Source organism: Erpetoichthys calabaricus, chromosome 13, assembly GCF_900747795.2.
Source record: "Erpetoichthys calabaricus chromosome 13, fErpCal1.3, whole genome shotgun sequence".
Taxonomy (NCBI): Eukaryota; Metazoa; Chordata; class Cladistia; order Polypteriformes; family Polypteridae; genus Erpetoichthys; species Erpetoichthys calabaricus.
This window is the reverse complement of record NC_041406.2, coordinates 9,184,308-9,204,743: the sequence shown is the minus strand read 5'-3', so window position 1 is coordinate 9,204,743 and position 20,436 is coordinate 9,184,308. Positions and strand designations below refer to the sequence as shown.

Below are 20,436 nucleotides of genomic sequence, written 5' to 3'. Positions count from 1 at the left end.
AAAATGAGACTTGTTGTCTCTATCTGGAAAGGGAAGGGTGATCACCTAGATTACGGCGACTACAGGGGGATAACACTGCTCTCGGTGCCGGGTAAGGTCCTCGCTAGGGTCGTCCTCAATAGGATCTGTGATTACTTGCTCACCTACCAGCGACTAGAACAGTCTGGTTTTACACCTGAGAAGTTGACCATCGACCGCATCCTGACACTGAGGGTTCTCATGGAGTGCAAATGCAAATATCAGTAGAGTTTCTTTGCAGCCTTTGGCGATTTTCGTAAAGCGTTGTTCAACTCAGTTGAACGAGCTGCCCTGTGAGACATCCTGAGACTTCGTGGGAACCCCTCAAGGTTTCTGGATATCATGACCGGCCTGTACACTTGTACTTGGAGTGCTGTGCAGAGTGGAGGCAGACCCTCTGCATTTTTCCCAGTTGATTCTGGGGTTCGTCAGCGGTGTGTTCTGCTCCTACTGTGTTCCGTGCTTATATGGACTGGGTGTTGGGCAGGGTCGTGGGGTCCAGCAGCTGTGGGGCATCTATTGGTGAAGAAAAGATTAACTGATCTTGACTTTGCTGACGATGCTGTGATCTTCGTTGGGTCAATGGAGGCTCTGATCGGGGGTCTGGAGAGACTGAGCGAGGAGTCTGAGTGTCTGGGCTTGCGAGTGTCCTGATAAAAACCAAGATCTAGGCCTTTAATGACCTCTTGGGCACGGCCATCAGCAGTGTGTCTGTCTGCAGAGAGTTTCGACAGCGTTGAGAGGTTTACTTACCTTGGCAGTGACATTCATGTCTCTGGTGACTCTTCTTGTGAAGTCAGTAGATGGATTGGGAGAGCATGGGGGGGTCATGAGGTCACTGGAAAGGGGTGTGTGGTACTCCTGATATCTATGAAAAAGGACGAAGGTCCAAGTCTTTAGAGTCCTGGTGTTTCCTGTCTTGCTATATGGTTGCGATCCAGTGACTTGAAGACTGGACTCGTTCAGTACTGTGTCTCTCTGGAAAATCCTTGGGTACCGTTGGTTTGACTTTGTGTTGCTCACGGAGTCCCGAATGAGGCACATGACCTGCATTGTGAGGAAGCGTCAGTTAACGGCACTATGGCCTTGTGACGCGATTCCCTGAGGGTGATCAGTTCACAGGATCCTCATTGTTGAGGACCTGAGAGGCTGGACCAGGCCAAGGGTACACCCACGTAACACCTGGCTGCGGCAGACAGAGGGTCATTTCCGGAGTGTGGGACTGGACCGCATGTCTGTCTATGGGGTTGCTAACCAGGATCCTGAGCTGTTTCGTTGTGTGGCAACGCGCTGTACTAGTGTGTGCTCCCCAACCTGACCTAACTGCTGTTTCTCAAAACGAACACCTAAACTTCTATGCTCTGTTTTTATTTCATTTGTTAATTGCCATTTTATTGCCATTATCAGTAGACTGTGGTCCAAGTAGTACTTCAGAGGGTGTAGTAACACAGTCTGTTCTGACTCTGCTTTAAGACAGACTGAGGGTTTTTAAGTAATCAACAGAAGTTGGGACACCTGTGCAATTTGTTTGCTTCAACTTGGAAGGCTTCATTTCCTTTAATTGCTGCAGAACATCTGTAGGTTGTAACCTATTAGGGCCGATTTATACTTCACGCTCAGAACGTGTATACGCCTGCATCATGGCTGCCACATGTTCCCAGCGTTCATTTCACGCATCCTCTGAGCAGGTCCTCAGAAATTAACACAACGCGTGTGCGAGTTGCAGTACCAGCAAAAAGTTGGAACGTGACGTCAGAGTCTCTGTTTACTATCTACATGTGACAGAAATTCTCTATGCAGATCTAGGGGGATCGATGTGCGCGATTCGATGTTTGATCAATGGTTCGATGTGGTGAAGCAAAATGCTGACATACAAATACATTCGTGGTGCTTTTCTATTCAAGCGTCGAATATTCCCGATTGTAATGACACGATACATTTTAAAAGTGTCACATACCATCTTTTGTGCCGTCTTTTTTTTTATTTTTATTTTTTCAGCTTCACAACAGCAACATAATGTACAGCGCTGTATTTGAGCCACTCAGAAAAAAAATTAAGGACATGGTGAAAACGTGTATTTTGTGATTAAAGTGGAAATTTCGGCTTTAATCTCAAAATGTCCACTTTAACATCGTAGTTTACTTTATCATTAAAGCAGACCATCGTAAGTGGCATCCCAGTTTTTAATCGCTACGGCAAGCAGCAATAGATCACCACACAGAACACATTAAATGTATGATATTCCAACTCTCTGCACATTTAGAATCTTTAGATTTATACTTGATATCACTTTCATGATGAAATGCATTAAAGTGTGTATGTTACATTTTACAGATAAATCGTTAATTTCGTTTAAATAATGAATACTGTTAATAATTACACACATGGGGGTGACACGGTGGCAGAGTGGTAGCACTGCTGTCTCGCAGGGAGTCACGTCGCTGGTATTCCTTGCTTGGATTCCACACTGTGCTCCAGTTTCCTTCCAAAGATATGCAAATTTGGGGATTTGGTGCCGCTAAAATGACGCTAGTGTATGTGTGTGCTTGTATTCACCTTGCGATGAACTGAGGCCTCGTCCAGGGATTGTTTCTCACTTGTGCCCAATGCTTTCTGGAATGAACACATCCCTGGATTGATGGATTTAATCATTAAACATCCTTTTCAGAGATATTGCTGTAAGGTGTCATCAGAATTTAATGGGTGTTGTAGGCAATTCACAACACAGAGAAGCTGAACCTGTTTTCAACATGATGATATCTCGCACTGCCACCTGGTGGATTCCTCCAGATTTATGTAAAGTCCGCACGCAAGTATAAACAGTACAACGCTTGCATAGCAGGAGCGTCTGCTGCAGCATGCGTCATGTCGCGTGAAGTATAACCCCGGCTTTAGTTGTTCCCTGAAGAAGGCCCATTTGTAATATACTGAAATTTCCTTTTTTTCTGTTTTTGCTAACCTAAAGTTTAAATTTACACCTCTGGCAGTTTGCTGCTTACCTTTTCACCATTTTGGGCCATTCATTGCATTTCAAATGATTAAGTGTGAATAAAAACTGTAAAAACTGAGTTGTTCTGAATCTTTTGACTGGTAGTGTATGGTCACACAAGTTTTGGGTAGTGACTAAGGGAGCTAAACTGTGGATACAAACATCAGAAATGAGTTTCCTTAGCAGGGTGTCAGGGCTCATCCCTAGATAGAGGATGAGAAACACAAGGTAGAGCCGCTGTTTCTCCGCATTGAAAGGAGACAGTTGAGGTGGCTAGGGCATCTGATTAGGTTGCATTCTTGGGTACCTACCTGAGGTGGAATTTTTGTCATGTCCAACCAGGAGTAGACCTTGGGTCAGACCCAGGACACACTGGAGAGATGATATCTCCCAGCTGCCCTGTGAATGTATCGGTATCTTCTCAGAACAGTTGGAGTAGGTGGCAGGGAAAAGGAATGCCTGAACATCTTTGCTGCTAGATATGTAGTAGAAGATAGATGGATGGAGACACATACAACCGATTGGCTCATTCTTTTCGTAATTGTGTGAGCTACTTTATAGTGTAGCAATTGGTTTTTTAGGCTACAACAATTAAACTATGGTTACTTATGGAACAGGTAGACAGTAAATGACTATATGAGTAAAAAATGGCCCATATGGAAAGGTGACCATAGTAGCCTGGTTCAATATACCGGCACCAGAGCTGTCAAAAAGTGCTCCAGGATTTCAGATTGTAATATGCTGATAAACTGCAAACATACAGTAATGATTATTATGTTAAGGTGCACTGTGCCTGGGTATTTAGATGACATCCATGTTTGGAATCTCTTGAGGTGGTATTGACTCAGCCTTATTGTGTGCTTTTATTGTGTACTTTGGTTCCTCCACTCCCTGAATGATTTGTTTTTTAACCTTACAAAATATAGCATGACTTTGAAAGTCCTTGAGGGAGAAACACTGAAGCTGTCGCAACAGTCATGGCCATGCATCACCATTTCCAGACAGAAACAGAATCCCACTGGCAGGTTTAGATGCTGTGGTCTAGCTAGTCTCACGAATTTATGGGTTACCACACCACCCACAAGAATGACTCATATCAGTAGCGGCCAAGAATGGACACTAAACATGCAAGCATTGAGTGGAGTCGCACACAAACTAAAGCCACAACTCATTTAAGATGACCATTTTACCCTGTTGAAGGGGGTAACCTTTCAACCGTAAAAAACTTAGAGTGGAAACCGTTTTTTTTTCTTTTTTTTCCCCCCTACATTTCAATTACACTTACGTTTATTCACATAGCAGAAAGTAACTTAACAACAGAGGTCAACATCTCTCTGTGTATAGAATTCAACGTCTGTCTGTCTGCTTTTCACGAGAGAACTACTTAAAAGATTTAGATCGGGATTTTTTCTATAATTGGCTTGAACATCCCGTTTGACACTGCTCTCATTGCGCCAAGTATCAAAGTTCACTTGATAGCGATTTATTTGCACAAATCTGAGAGAGAGGGTGCGGGCTGAGGTGAAGGGGAAGCATGACATCAGGAGTGGGGAGCCAGGGAAGGGCCCTCCTCACTGTCCTATTTTATTAATATAATAAAGACTAGCTGTACCCCGTGGCTGTGCCCACATAGTAATGAAATAGGACAAACTTTAAAAATCAATAGACAGTGCCACCATATCTGATCGTGTTCAGCTCTGATGGGAGAGCATTCCCCGTGTGGGGAGAAAAGCACATGGCCGTGATATCTGTGGCAATCAGCAACTACCCTCTAAAACACATGGAGCTCTGATCTCTCTCTCACAAACGTCAAACATTACTTCTTATCAATCTGCAGATGATAATGTCTGTTGAAAACACAGGTATCGCTAGCTAAGCGGCGGCAAGGTGCACTTCAACACGTGGCGAGACGTAGACCAACTCAAACAGAGGCTGGCGAGTGAATGAGGAAGGCCCCATCCCCCTGCTCTTGGCCCACTACCACTCTGTTGGATCTGCATAAATACATCAGTACTGCACGCGAACTATGGTACTTAGCGCTATGAGAGAAGCCGCAAAATCAACCGGAAAGTTCAAGCAAATTATAGAAAACAACCAGATCTAAATCCTTTAAGTAATTCTCTTGTGAAAAGCGGACAAACATACAGACAGAACACGCTTGGACCACGAAATTTTTAAAACCATTTCTTAGCGAGCACCTATGGGCCAAGGGTAACCTACATTCCAAATTTCAAGTCCCAAGTCCTCATGGTTCGGGAGATTACGTGATGAGCGTGTCAGAGGTATTTGGCTTTTATATACAGTATATAGATTAGCAGTTCCAGGATTTTTTGAGTCCCTCCTCGTAGGTGCTGATCTACTGACTACTCTTTAGTTAATCAATGCATGCTGCTACAGGGAGCCAGTGTAGTGACGTGTCCATCTCAGACGGTTGAACACAAGACTTGCCACTGCATTTTGAATCATCTACAACAGCTTGGAAAGCACATGCAAGTATTCCAAAGTTGCAGTAGTCTAGACGTGACAAGACCAAAGTCTGAACTAGGAATTGTGCTGCATATTCTATAGATATAGTGTGATCTTTTAGTGTTTCATATTTTTATTTGTCAGCTACAGCTGTCAGAAATATTAGAATCTACACATACAGTACTCAGAAAAAAAACGAAACAGTAAAAGAGAAGTGTAACAGTATTTTCAAACCTATAGTATGTTACTAACACAACAGTAAGTATTATTAATATAGCTAGATTTAAGTGGTCAATTTAAAGAAAAAATAAACCTCCAATATTCTATAAATATGTATATCTTCACTACAAATACTGATATCAGAATCACATCTCATCAATATAAGCCAGGTGCCAAACTTATCATTTATCTTTATCAAAAAACACACCCCTATTATGCAAAAATAATGCCCTCGCAGTTAAACTGAAAACCCCCCTTTTTGTATATGCACAACATCTCAAAGTCAATCTTATGAAAAGTCATCAATCCAGAAAAATCGGGACAGGTCTCCCCTCGACTTTCTCGTATGCTCAGATATGGGGATGGAGTAAACCGCAAGACAAAGATTATATTTTTATATTATTTACACATTATTACAACACTGCTTAGCAAACATTTAGTTTAATTGAATCTAAGCAAGACCATATGGTAAATATAAAGAAAACCAACATTGATGAGTAAAGATGGGTAGTGAATGAGAGCAGTTGGATAATATATTTGTATTCAGGATCAGAATGCTGCATTTGTTTTTGTTATGTGCGTACACTTAAAATGTATAGAGCTTCTACTGACATTATCATATCTGTGTGTAACAGCTTGATGCCAAATAGTGCATTAATGAACCACCAACAACAAATCAAATCAGATTAATAATATATTGAACAATTGTTATAAAAGTAAAGTTAAATAAATCAGACTCTGTGGCTTCAGGAATAAAACGTAAAGTACCCCTTCCGGTTGGCGGAAATAGTCCAAAAGTTGATAGAAATCTATGTTTTGTGCCCAATATTTGTATGTAAAATTTGGTTGACCTAAGTGAAAGTGTACTCAGGTTATCATGTTTGCATACACACAGACACAAACACACAGACATAATGCCAGAAATGGTATTTTCGGACTCAGGGAGGTCTAAAACATCGAGATTCATCAAAATCTCGAAATGGAATTTTTGGAAGATTCCAATACTTACCCTATACATCGTATATGAGAAAGTCAGGGAGATCTAAAACGTTGAGATTCATCAAAATTGAATATTTGGATAATTACAATTATAATTATACCCATGTGTTAATGCTTGGAGAAGGAGGGCGTCTCGCAGTCCACCAACATACAGATTCATATATACTGAGCCTAAAATCTAGGATCAGACTTGACAATCCTCAAATCTAGAGTGTACTTCTTGATACCAGTTTAAATACCGATAGAGATACATTGTTGTCCTCCACTAAGTCCTGACAGTGCACCGACAATTTAATGTGGACATTTACATGTCTCCATACATTCTAGTGCAATTAGTATTCTCAAACACTGGCATGTTCTCTTTAGCATGTAACCACAATATTAAGGATAATCGTGGTTAAAACGTCTGACCTGAAGTTGAATGGTCATTTGGATTTACCCAATAGATTTACAAAACTGGGACATTTCCCCTGTCTAGAGTACAATTGCTGCAGCAATGTACATAGAGGGGATCAGATAACGAGTGCTAATTTTACCATTATGTGGTAGCATTGATCTAATTGTGGAACTGCGTGGGCATTATATTTACATAAATAGGTGTGTGTTTGTTAATAAAGATAAATGATGAGTTTGGCACCTGGTTTGTATTGTTGAGGTGTGACTCTGATATTGGTACAGTATATGTATTGACAGTATAGAGATTTTTAGTTTATTGGTGGTTTATCTTTTCTTTAAATTGACCATTTGAATCTATCCATCCATCCATTGTCTCCCGCTTATCCGAGGTCGGGTCGCGGGGGCAGCAGCTTGAGCAGAGATGCCCAGACTTCCCTCTCCCCGGCCACTTCTTCTAGCTCGTCCGGGAGAATCCCAAGGCGTTCCCAGGCCAGTCGAGAGACATAGTCCCTCCAACATGTCCTGGGTCTTCCCCGGGGCCTCCTCCCGGTTAGACGTGCCCGGAACACCTCACCAGGGAGGCGTCCAGGAGGCATCCTGATCAGATGCCCGAGCCACCTCATCTGACTCCTCTCGATGCGGAGGAGCAGTGGCTCTACTCTGAGCCCCTCCCGGATGACTGAGCTTCTCACCCTATCTTTAAGGGAAAGCCCAGACACCCTGCGGAGGAAACTCATTTCAGCCGCTTGTATTCGCGATCTCGTTCTTTTGGTCACTACCCATAGCTCATGACCATAGGTGAGGGTAGGAACATAGATCGACTGGTAAATTGAGAGCTTCGCCTTGTGGCTCAGCTCCTTTTTCACCACGACAGACCGATGCAGAGCCCGCATTACAGCGGATGCCGCACCGATCCGCCTGTCGATCTCACGCTCCATTCTTCCCTCACTTGTGAACAAGACCCCGAGATACTTGAACTCCTCCACTTGGGGCAGGATCTCGCTACTAACCCTGAGAGGGCACTCCACCCTTTTCCGGCTGAGGACCATGGTCTCGGATTTGGAGGTGCTGATTCTCATCCCAGCCGCTTCACACTCGGCTGCGAACCGATCCAGAGAGAGCTGAAGATCACGGCCTGATGAAGCAAACAGGACAACATCATCTGCAAAAAGCAGTGACCCAATCCTGAGCCCACCAAACCAGACCCCCCTCAACGCCCTGGCTGTGCCTAGAAATTCTGTCCATAAAAGTTATGAACAGAATTGGTGACAAAGGGCAGCCCTGGCAGAGTTCAACTCTCATTGGAAATGGGTTCGACTTACTGCCGGCAATGCGGACCAGGCTCTGGCAACGATCGTACAGGGACCGAACAGCCCTTATCAAGGGGGCCGGTACCCCATACTCTCGGAGTACCCCCCACAGGATTCCCCGAGGGACACGGTCGAATGCCTTTTCCAAGTCCACAAAACACATGTAGACTGGTTGGGCAAACTCCCATGCACCCTCCAGGACCCTGCTAAGGGTATAGAGCTGGTCCACTGTTCCGCGACCAGGACGAAAGCCACACTGTTCCTCCTGAATCCGAGGCTCGACTATCCGATGGACCCTCCTCTCCAGGACCCCTGAATAGACTTTTCCAGGGAGGCTGAGGAGTGTGATCCCTCTGTAGTTGGAACACACCCTCCGATCCCCTTTCTTAAAGAGGGGGACCACCACCCCGGTCTGCCAATCCAGAGGCACTGTCCCTGATGTCCATGCGATGTTGCAGAGGCGTGTCAACCAAGACAGTCCTACAACATCCAGAGCCTTGAGGAACTCCGGGAGTATCTCATCCTCCCCCGGGGCCCTGCCACCAAGTAGTTTTTTGACCACCTCGGTGACCTCAGTCCCAGAGATGGGGGAGCCCACCTCTGAGTCCCCAGGCTCTGCTTCCTCATTGAAAGGCATGTTAATGGGATTGAGTAGGTCTTTGAAGTACTCCCCCCACCGACCCACAACGTCCCGAGTCGAGGTCAGCAGCGCACCATCCCCACCATATACAGTGTTGACACTGCACTGCTTCCCCTTCCTGAGACGCCAGATGGTGGACCAGAATCTCCTCGAAGCCGTCCGAAAGTCGTTCTCCATGGCCTCCCCGAACTCCTCCAGTTTTTGCCTCAGCAACCACCAAAGCCGCATTCCGCTTGGCCTGCCGGTACCTATCAGCTGCCTCCAGGGTCCCACAGGACAAAAGGGACCGGTAGGACTCCTTCTTCAGCTTGACGGCATCCTTCACCGCCGGTGTCCACCAACGGGTTCGGGGATTGCCGCCACGACAGGCAACGACCACCTTACGGCCACAGCTCCGGTCAGCTGCCTCAACAATAGAGGCACGGAACATGGCCCATTCGGACTCAATGTCCCCCACCTCCCTTGGGATGTGGTCGAAGTTCTGCCGGAGGTGGGAGTTGAAGCTACTTCTGACAGGGGGCTCTGCCAGACGTTCCCAGCAGACCCTCACAACACGTTTGGGCCTACCATGCCTGACCGGCATCCTCCCCCACCATCGAAGCCAACTCACCACCAGGTGGTGATCAGTTGATAGCTCCGCCCCTCTCTTCACCCGAGTGTCCAAGACATGTGGCCGCAAGTCCGACGACACGACCACAAAGTCGATCATCGAACTGAGGCCTAGGGTGTCCTGGTGCCAAGTGCACATATGAACACCCCTATGCTTGAACATGGTGTTCGTTATGGACAATCCGTGACGAGCACAGAAGTCCAATAACAAAACACCACTTGGGTTCAGATCGGGGGGGCCATTCCTCCCAATCATGCCCTTCCAGGTCTCACTGTCATTGCCCACGTGAGCATTGAAGTCTCCCAGCAGAACGAGGGAGTCCCCAGATGGTATGCGCTCTAGCACCCCCTCCAGGGACTCCAAAAAGGGTGGGTACTCCGAACTGCTGTTCGGTGCATACGCACAAACAACAGTTAGGACCCGTCCCCCCACCCGAAGGCGAAGGGAGGCTACCCTCTCGTCCACTGCGGTAAACCCCAATGTACAGGCTCCAAGTCGGGGGGCAATAAGTATACCCACACCCGCTCGGCGCCTCTCACCGGGGGCAACTCCAGAGTGGTACAGAGTCCAGCCCCTCTTAAGGAGATTGGTTCCAGAGTCCAAGCTGTGCGTCGAGGTGAGTCCGACTATATCTAGCCGGAACCTCTCAACCTCACGCACTAGCTCAGGCTCCTTCCCCTTCAGAGAGGTGACATTCCACGTCCCAAGAGCCAGCTTCTGTAGCCGAGGATCGGACCGCCAAGGTCCCCGCCTTCGGCCACCACCCAACTCACAATGCACCCAACCTCCTTGGCCCCTCCCATAGGTGGTGAGCCCATGGGAAGGGGGACCCACGTTGCCTCTTCGGGCTGTGCCCGGCCGAGCCCCATGGGTGCAGGCCCGGCCACCAGGCGCTCGCCATTGTGCCCCACCTCCAGGCCTGGCTCCAGAGTGGGGCCCCGGTGACCCGTGTCCGGGCAAGGGAAAACGCCGTCCAAAATTGTTTTTCATCATAGGAGGTTTGTATAACCGCTCTTTGTCTCATCCCTCAACTAGGACCAGTTTGCCTTGGGTGGCCCTACCAGGGGCATAAAGCCCCGGACAACAGAGCTCCTAGGATCATTGGGACACGCAAACCCCTCCACCATGATAAGGTGGCGGTTAAAGGAGGGGCCATTTGAATCTGGCTATATTAATAATATTTACTGTTGTGTTAGAGATATACAGTACTATAGGTTTGATATTTTTTTTCCTTTAGCATATAATCTCGGCTTATACGTATACAAATATTCACACTCGGAGGAATGCATTTGTTTTCTTCAACTGAATATTTTACTTACTTTTTGAAAATCTATAAAAATCCACTTGGCGATGGCACAGTATATTGGTAACTCATATTTATGATACATTATCCTTGTGACTGCTTCAATTAAAAAAAAATAAGGCACAATACAGTAAGAAAATGATTTGTTGACAGGAATGAAAGTGATCAACGAAATGAGAATCATTTGAGCTAGAATACTGTGAAATCAGTTTCCTTTCCAAGATATTAACAGGGTGCGGTTAGAAAAGTCGTCTTTTTAAGTTAGACTAATTAAAAGGTCTCCGTATATGCAGCCATCATCAACAAAAACCCATAGTCTTGGTAACATGTGGAACAAGATTTAGACATCTTACATTATTGAATAAGGTTCAAGTTGAGAGTGGAATTATATCAAGGATTGGCTCTGAACCCTTTTTTGTTTGTCATGGTGATGGACAGGTTGACAGATGAGGTCAGACAAGAGTCTCTGTGGATTGTGATGTTTGCGGACATGCTGATCTCTAGTGAGAGCAGACAACAGGTTGAGACAAACCTGGAGAGAAGGGGAATGAAAGTAAGTAGGAGTAAGATGGAGTACATGTGCATGAATGAGAGGGAAGGTGGTGGAAGGGTGTGACTGCAGGGAGCAGTGGTGGTGAAGGTTTGACGAATTTAAACACTTGGGTTCAACAGTCCAAATGACAAAACAGAGAGTGCGGCAGAGAGGTGAAGAAGAGAGTGCAGGCAGGGCGGACTTGTTGGAGAAGAGTGGCAGAAGTCATTTGTGATAGAAAAGCACCTGCAGGAGTGAAAGAGAAGGTCTGTAAAACAATAGAAAGACCTGCCATGTTGTATTGTTTGGAGACGATGGCACTGACGAAAAGACAGGAGGCAGAGTTGAAGATGCTGTAATTTTTGCTTGGAGTAACAAAGGTAGACAGGATCGGGAATAAGGATATTGGAGGGACAGCACAGGGACAACAGTTTGGTGACAAAGTGAGAGATGCCAGATTGAGATGGTTTGGGCACATGCTCAGTAGAGATGAGGTGTACATCGGGAAAAGAATGTTGAGGATGGAACTGCCAGGCAAGACGAAGGCCAAAGAGAAGGTTTATGGATGTGGTGAGGGAGGACATGAAGGCAGTAGGTGTGGTAGAAAATGATGCAGAAGGCTGGGAGAGATGGAGCAGATGATCCACTGTGGTATCCCCTAAATGGGAGCAGCCGAACAAAGAAGAAGACGACATTATTGAATAAGGGGCCATTAATGAGTGAGCACATGAGTTTATAGTGCTATTGTATTCTTTAAATGCTAGTATACAGTCACCCAAAAATGAAATGTTTTCTGTAAGTCTCTGATGCTTTACATATTGGGTATCAATAATGAATGTTTTTCTTTTCTAGGTCCTGGTGGATTTCCAGTTGGTTGCCAGCATGGTGCCCTACTTCTCTCACACTTCTGAAGAATGCTGAGGATAAAATGCTCCAGTGTAAATTTTTTCTTTTTGTGTTTTTCCTCCAGACAGAATCAATAATATTGTCAGTTATACAATACCAACTGAAATAATTACTTGCTTCCACTGTTCACTTTTAGAGAAGCCAGGCAATACATCTTTCTGACAGCTAATTCCAGAGATGTTTGTTAAAGCAGCTCTCGCTGACATTTGTTTTTACCTGTGAAATGAGGTGTTGTTTTAGTATGTGTGAGCATTACACCGATTGCTTCAGTCCCTGCTAAAGTAATTATAATATTAATAAACAGATTAATTTATCCTTAATCTTTTATGTGTTTTTCCTCATTCTGTTGTAAAATGAATTATAAATCTAATGTAAATACTTCATCTTTATAAAATTATACGTTTGGTCTGGTGTGCTGTACATGTAAATACACTTCTGGGAATGTCAATTTCTTGTAATTAAATTATTACTTTTATTGTTGATATAAACAAATCAATAAGTATTTCACACTTTGTTTTTGTGGATTGTTAATGGCACCTGCCTGAACTGCAGGGTTTGTAAAACAAAAGGTACACTTAATACTTTCTGGTATTTCTCATGTAAGACAGTCAGTATGTTTTCATGTTCACTCATAATCGGGTTAATAACCCTGGTTAAGGCACAAACCTGGTTTCTTAATAATTTGTGTTTACACATGCAAGTAATCTTCTGGGGCTTCACGTAAAAATGGTGCGTATGCACAAAAATGTTGCATAAGGCTGTATCCATGCTCACATCGCGATGTATAAAACCTAAACTTGGCATATAGCCACGCACATTTTCACGCCAGCTAAGTGCTTAGCATACGCAGGTTCTCCGCTCGGTTTTGCAAACTGGTGGTACCCTGCGTCAAAGCAGTGCTTTTGTTCCAGTGTGGTTTCCCTTTCTTTTTTAGATCCACATCGCTGACGTGGCTTTATCAAATACACTGAAATTAACCGCATATTGTTTATTAGTTTAAGGCATCTGATTCTAATTAACCTGTAACAATATAATGGTTCACGAAATAGCCAAACTATTCCAAATACCATAGCTGCTTTAGCGTTGTTACTGTCACTGCACCCTCTTCTTCTTTCAGCTGCTCCCGTTAGGGATTGCCACAGTAGATCATCTTTTTCCATATTACTCTCACTGCACCACTCGGAGTATTTATATCACTGTATGTGAGTGTGGAATCACAGCTCTACAGCAGCTGATCTGAAAGAGAATTATCGGTATACAGCATCAAGCACACGGTGCCTATTTGAACTGCTCTCAAACGGCAAATGCTTTACAGTAGAGCCTTTCCTGTATGGACCTCGCGGTTCAGAAACAGTTTCATCCCAAGAATTATAAACGCACTCAATCAGTCCATCAAATGCTCCTTTGTAAGAACTGTCTGTACTTATAAGTACAATCACCTCAATGTAAACTTGCGATACAGTTATAATATTGCACAACCTGAGCCACTTTAGTGCGTATTTGCATATGATGACGATATAATTGTTAAGATGAAATGCAGCAAAATATGTTTATTACATCCATCCATCCATTTTCCAACCCGCTGAATCCGAACACAGGGTCACGGGGGTCTGCTGGAGCCAATCCCAGCCAACACAGGGCACAAGGCAGGAAACAATCCCGGGCAGGGTGCCAACCCACAGCAGGTTTATTACATTATACAGATAAAATGTTAACATTATTTAAATAATTTGTATTTTGAATAATTACACATGTGAGGACACTGTGTCACAGCGCTAGCAAGGAGCTGGCGCCTCGTTCAGGGATTGCTCCTGCCTCGCGGTCTGTTCTTGCTGGAGCTGGCGCAACTGTGGAAGGATAGATGGATAGAATAATTAAACATGTACTATGAAAATATTTCAATGTTCCTTAAGAGTTATGAAGAATCGGAGTTCTAAGCTTACAGATGGCTTAACATCTATTACTAAGCTGATTGTATGGCGATTGAATACTTGGCAAAAGAAAAGGAAGGACAGGAATTGGGGGTTAGTACATTTGAAAGAGACAGTACTGCTGCAATAAATTATTTCATCCAAGGTCGTGCACGGCTCAGCAAGCATCTTGTGTGAGGCAGGAACAATCTCTGGATGGGGCGCCAGTTCTTCACTATCACTGCGTCACCGTGTTCCCTTGTTTAATACATGCTTTAATTGATATGATATGAATACTGAACTGATATCAAGTATACATCTCAGTATTTAAATTATTCAGAGAACTGTAATATCACAAATATAATGGATTCTGTGTACTGTCGGAGGAAGAGAAAGCCCGTTTAAGAAGCACGTAGTGATTCACACACATAAAGCACATAGAAGAACACATACAAAACAAAGCATTTAATGTGCTACTTTAGTTACGATGGGATTTGAGAAACTAGTAAATTAAACGATTTTAAGATGTTTTAAGTTTATGATGTTCTACTTTAATGACAAAATAAACTAAGTGATTAAAGTTGACATTTCAAGCTTTTTCCCCCACTGTGTCCCTATTTTTTTTTTTTCCCTCTATACCCTAATAAGCTTTCATATGACACACGGATGGTGGGCTACGACTCGCCTTTTCACGGTGACTTTGATATCTGATAACGTCTGTTTTATTTCAGGCACTGTGCGACTTTGTGAACTTGAACTTTTGAATTTCTCTGACACTCTGTCACTCGATCAACTTCCTTTTGTTGTTTATATCACTGTTTAAACCAACAAATAGTACGTTTTTCCTTGCATCCACTTGGTATTCATTGAAATTCTTCTGTTTTCCCCTGTGCTTTTGCCATTGTCTTTTCACAGAACACTAAGCTTAAGGGCTATTTATATTGATTTGCATATTCAAAGATGTGTAATTCTGAGAGGAGTTGGGGAGTGGCAGCAGGCGTGTGCACTTGCATTACTTTTCACGCTGACCAGGATTTATGTACTGGAAGTACGTGGAAGTTGGCGAACACACAGATTTATGCATCTAGATTTTTATGTGCATACGCACATTTCCGCTTTTGTCCGTACGCCATATTATAGTGTGAATTTTACACACGCCGTTATGCATGATGCCCCTGGAGTTGTCCTTCGACAAAATGCTCCGATGCCATTAAAACTCCGCACAAAAAAACATGACAATTGTGATAATTTTCTTGTGTTTTATAAATATTGTGACCAAGTGCAGGAATGACTGCTCCACTATGTGAGAAAATCTGGGACACCAACTGGGTTGTCCTGTTTGTTGTCTGCAGGTGGAACAGAAACAAAACAAAAGGAAACGCTTTCCGTTATGCGGATTATTCAAGGTGAAAGCAAAGAAGTTGTTGGGCTAGATAGCCAAGGTCTAATCGCTAGCACAGCTCTGTCCGGCAGGTCACTCAAGCCAGTAATGATGCCTCCTTCCAGGATACCAGGGTTTTTATAGCAGATGAACTTGATGGGGTGGGGTCAGTTGCCCCTACTAGGTGTCCTTTCGGTACTGTGGAGAAAGAAGACGACGGTGTTAGCGATAAAGGCCCATTTCATCCTGACGAGTTCTTACATAACTCAAGTGAGCCATCGAGGAGGTCCTCCGACTTACATGCATGACAATATGTTTAGTCAGACTGACGCCTTATTTATAGGTTTCTGTTACCAGGTTGCACACAGCAAAGTCTTGGCTATGTGATTGAGCCCTGAAAAGGACCAGCACACAGATATGTGCTTCTTGCCTTACGCTCAGTACTGCTGGAATAATAATAACGCAGGTATTTTTACTTCAGCAGGATAACTATTGCATTAGGTTACTCGATACTCTAAAAAGTAGTCGGACTATGCGACAAAGTTGCTTTTAACTTGTTACCCTACTGTCCTTGAGATTGTGTTGCTGAGCTTAGCACTGCAGGTTCAACTCATCAAAATACATTTAGCGATTTCTAAAATTTTGAGACAGATTATTTAGCCAGGAGAACAAATAATGTGATCCCCCAAATATTTCCTCTGGAAATGTATTTTGTAGAAGCTTCTACCCCTGGCTGTTAAAAACGTGTGCAAAGCAAATATGTTCATAGGCTGACACAGTGCAGCAGACATGCAAAGACTACAAAATCCTTAACAGTGACCCGAATTAAGTGTTTACATGTCCACTTAATCAGATTATTTCCAGAGAAATCAACCAATGTTAGTCATGTTCGTCAGAGACCAATAACCGGATTTCTCCAATCGGAATAAGGGTTTATGTGGCATTTTAGAAACCAGGTTTCTGTGAATAATCAGGTTATTGAAGTGCATGTAATAGCGCTAAGTGTACTCAATGTTGAGGACTAATTGTTGCATACTACACTCCACATTGGAGGTGAATTTTAAAGCAGTGCACACGTTGTGGTTGCTGTTTCATGCACTACCATTGTGGCTGATTGTCATTATGGGAGACAATGGGTGATGCAGTATTGTGTCAGTCCTGTGCACCCTCGAGCTTTAAAATGACAGCTGGATTGAAAATGGGTAAATAATCTGCAGAATTCTTTCAGTTAAATAGTAAAGCACATACTTAGTGTAAGGACACCAGAAATAAGGGAATTTGAATTTGAGACACAGTCCAGGAAAATGCCTTATTTTACCCGAAGGGTTTTGGGTATTTGAATCAGACTGTTAGGTAATAAAGCTGAAGAGAAAACTCTTGATCATCTTTAAAAAGGATCAAAATGAGATGATAAAACAATGTACGTAGCTAATAAAAAAACACATTATTAAGTTACCAAGAGGTATCTGGTAACACACAGATAGATGGATAAGCACTATATAACAGATAGATGGATAGATGAAAGGCACTATACGATAGATAGATTATACTTTATTTATCCCCAAGGGGAAATTAAAATTTTACAGAAGCTAAAAAAAAATAAATCCGATAAAAACAAACAACTCCCACCAATCACACATAAAAACCTCTGACTTGGATTACATGGAGCTGCTGTAGCAGTAAATGAGGTCAGACCTGGTCAGATTATGCTACAGGTTTATATATAAAGGCATTAGTATTTTGAATTTTTACTCTGTATCAACTTTACCTTAATTATTTTCTATTTTAATATTACTTTAGTGCTCTGTCAGTCACTTAAAATAGATATGATTGAGTAATTTTTTAAATTTGAAGATATGTTTTTAAATGTTCAATTCATGTATATATATGTTTCCATGATGAATCCAAATATAGTAAAACTCTTGATTTTAGTTTTCAGCATCTATGTCTACAGTCATGTGAAAAAGTATGCACATCCCTTGAAATAAATTTTCCTTTTTAATATATGTGAACATAAGCAGTATCTATACGTGATGGTGATGTAATATAACAAACCTAATGACACATTTGCATAGTCCATTGTAAAATTTAAATAAACATAAATGCAAAATATGCACATGAAGTCAGTTTTTCACTACCACAAATACTTCAAATTAGAATCAGGTGCAAATGATTAGAACAAATGATTAGAGAGGGTCTTGTCTTATTTAAACCTCAGGCATTTGGTTTGGTTGGCTCTTTGTCGTTGAACTCAGTGTTACCATAACGCAGAGATCAATATGGCTCTCCAATTCTTTCATAAAGAAGATTGTAGTTGCCAGAACGTCTAGGAAGAAATTTAACAAGATCTTCAAACAGCTGGAAATCAACCATTTCCCTGTCCGGAGCATCTACAGGTGGAGAAGATTTTAATCAACTGCCAGCTTGACCGGGCCACGCTGTTCCGGCTAGCTCCACCTGGGAGCAGAACTCAAGATGCTTAAATAACTTCAGAATTTCACCGCCAGTGCTCCAGGTAGCTTTTGCAACTGTTGATGTCAAAGTGCACAAGTCTACCATTTGAAAGAGGCAGTACATCTACATGGGAAGTGGTAGAGGTGCTAACATTTGCCCATGCACACCAATGCAAAGAACAGGATTTCTGGAATAATGTGCTCTGAACAGACGAGGCAAGTTATTTGGCCACAGTCTCATAAGACATGTTTGGTAAAAACTAAAGACAGCATTTGACCAGAGGAACCTGATACCAGCTTTAAAGCATGGTGGTGGAAATGCTCTGGTTTGGGGCTATTTTGCTAAATCAGGGCCTGGGTAGCTCACCATCACAGCATCCTCTTAAGAATTTTTCGTTCTACCTGGGGCAGTGCTTGAGGATAATGTGAGACCATCTGTTAGAAGATTAAAGCTCAGCTAGAAGTGGACCTTGCATGACAATGACTCTAAACATACCAGTAAATCCAACAGGGAATGGCTAAAAAGAAAGTAGCAGGGGGTTCTGGAATGACCAAGTCAAAGCATGGATCTAAATCCTATCTAGATGCTGTGGGGGGAATATGAAATTGGCTGTGCCCGCAAGACACCCCTCAAGAATTCTGTATGGAGGAGTGAGAGAAACTTTCTCCCAATTGGTATCAGAGACTACTTAGCCGTTTCAGGAAAAGCCAACTTGTGGGCGCAATGCCAGCAATTCGAGCCAAGGGTGGACTTAACTTTTACCACAGGCGGAAATGCCTTCTGTCCATTTCTCAAAATAATTTTTTTTTATAACCCAATCACATCACATTTAGTCTTAAAGACACTATTTAAATAAAGATCAAATCTTGACATTTTCACATATGTTAAGAAAGGAAAAAAAAACATTTAATGGGGTGTACTTTCTTTTTCACTCTTTGTATATAGCAAACTAGTTTTAAATTACAGCATTTTACCACCCTATTTACTGAGCTAGCAGTAGTCATTACAGGATTTGCATTATTGAATTGTTCACTTATTTTTAAATCTTTATTAACAATCATCTTTCTGTTCTTCCAGGTATTGCAAGCTCATTTTTGAAACAATACATCCTTATGTCCGATGGGAACAAATTGTGGACACTGATATTTAATGAGGACATTGCCAATAAAACTCCACTTATTCTTATTCATGGGTTCGGCGGAGGATTGGCCCTCTGGGCATTAAACTTTGATGCTCTTTGTCAACAAAGGACAGTTTATGCTTTTGACCTGCTAGGATTTGGAAGGAGCAGTCGACCAAATTTCAGTGCTGATGCCGAAGAGGCAGAAAACCAGTTTGTTGAATCAATAGAAGAATGGAGGGCAAAGGTGGGTGTGGAGATGATGATCATCCTTGGGCACAACTTAGGCGGATACTTGGCAGCAGCTTACACATTGAAATACCCAACAAGGTGAGAAGAAACATTCTATGTACTGGTCATGGTTATAATGACTGAGAGAACATACAGTATCTTTTATGAATATTGAAGAACGTATCATCTAATCACGACTCCCACATTCATAATATTTTTTTGTTACTACAGAGACTGCTGTGATGGAAGCTGAAATGCTAAATATATAGTAGCAAGTCACTGCAGGGTATGTTGTTATTTGAATGGTTCACTCCTTTGTAAGAGTTTTTTTTAGTCAGTCGTTAAAGCAATCTTTACTTTAGAAAGTGACATTCATACCACATATTACAACACTGCTTAACAAACACTTAGTTTAATTGAATCTAAGCAAGACCATATGGTAAATATAAAGAAAATGAACATTGATGAGTAAAGATAGGTGGTGAATGAGAGCAGATAGATAATATATTTGTATTCAGGATCAGAATGCTGTATTTGTTTTTGTTATGTGCATACACTTAAAATGTACAAAGCTTCTACTGACATTATCATATCTGTGTGTAACAGCTTGATGCCCAGTAAACCAATTTTGTTTAAATTTGCTAAAATATTCTTCATTGAAATTTGGCATGAAGGTTCAGTGTTTCTTGAGATATCTCAGATAGATAGATAGATACTTTATTAATCCCAAGGGGAAATTCACATACTCCAGCAGCAGCATGTTGATACAAAACAATAATAAATTAAACAGTGATAAAATATAACAGACAATAACTTTGTATAATGTTAATGTTTACCCTCAAAGAGTGGAATTGAAAAGTTGTATAGTGTGGGGGAGGAATGATGTCCTGAGTCTGTCAGTGGAGCGGGATGGTGACAGCAGTCTGTCGCTGAAGCTGCTCCTCTGCCTGGA

General features: G+C 42.7%; 1 protein-coding gene across 1 annotated transcript in view; it reads left to right on the top strand.

The window, feature by feature from the left end:
* Positions 1 to 20,436, top strand: part of abhd5a (abhydrolase domain containing 5a) — a 65,853-nt gene that overhangs the window by 24,671 nt on the left and 20,746 nt on the right. The window contains exons 2-3 of the mRNA XM_028817938.2: positions 12,335 to 12,420; positions 19,211 to 19,583. Of these exons, the coding sequence (XP_028673771.1) occupies positions 12,335 to 12,420; positions 19,211 to 19,583 (459 nt within the window). The remainder of the gene's footprint in view (positions 1 to 12,334; positions 12,421 to 19,210; positions 19,584 to 20,436) is intronic.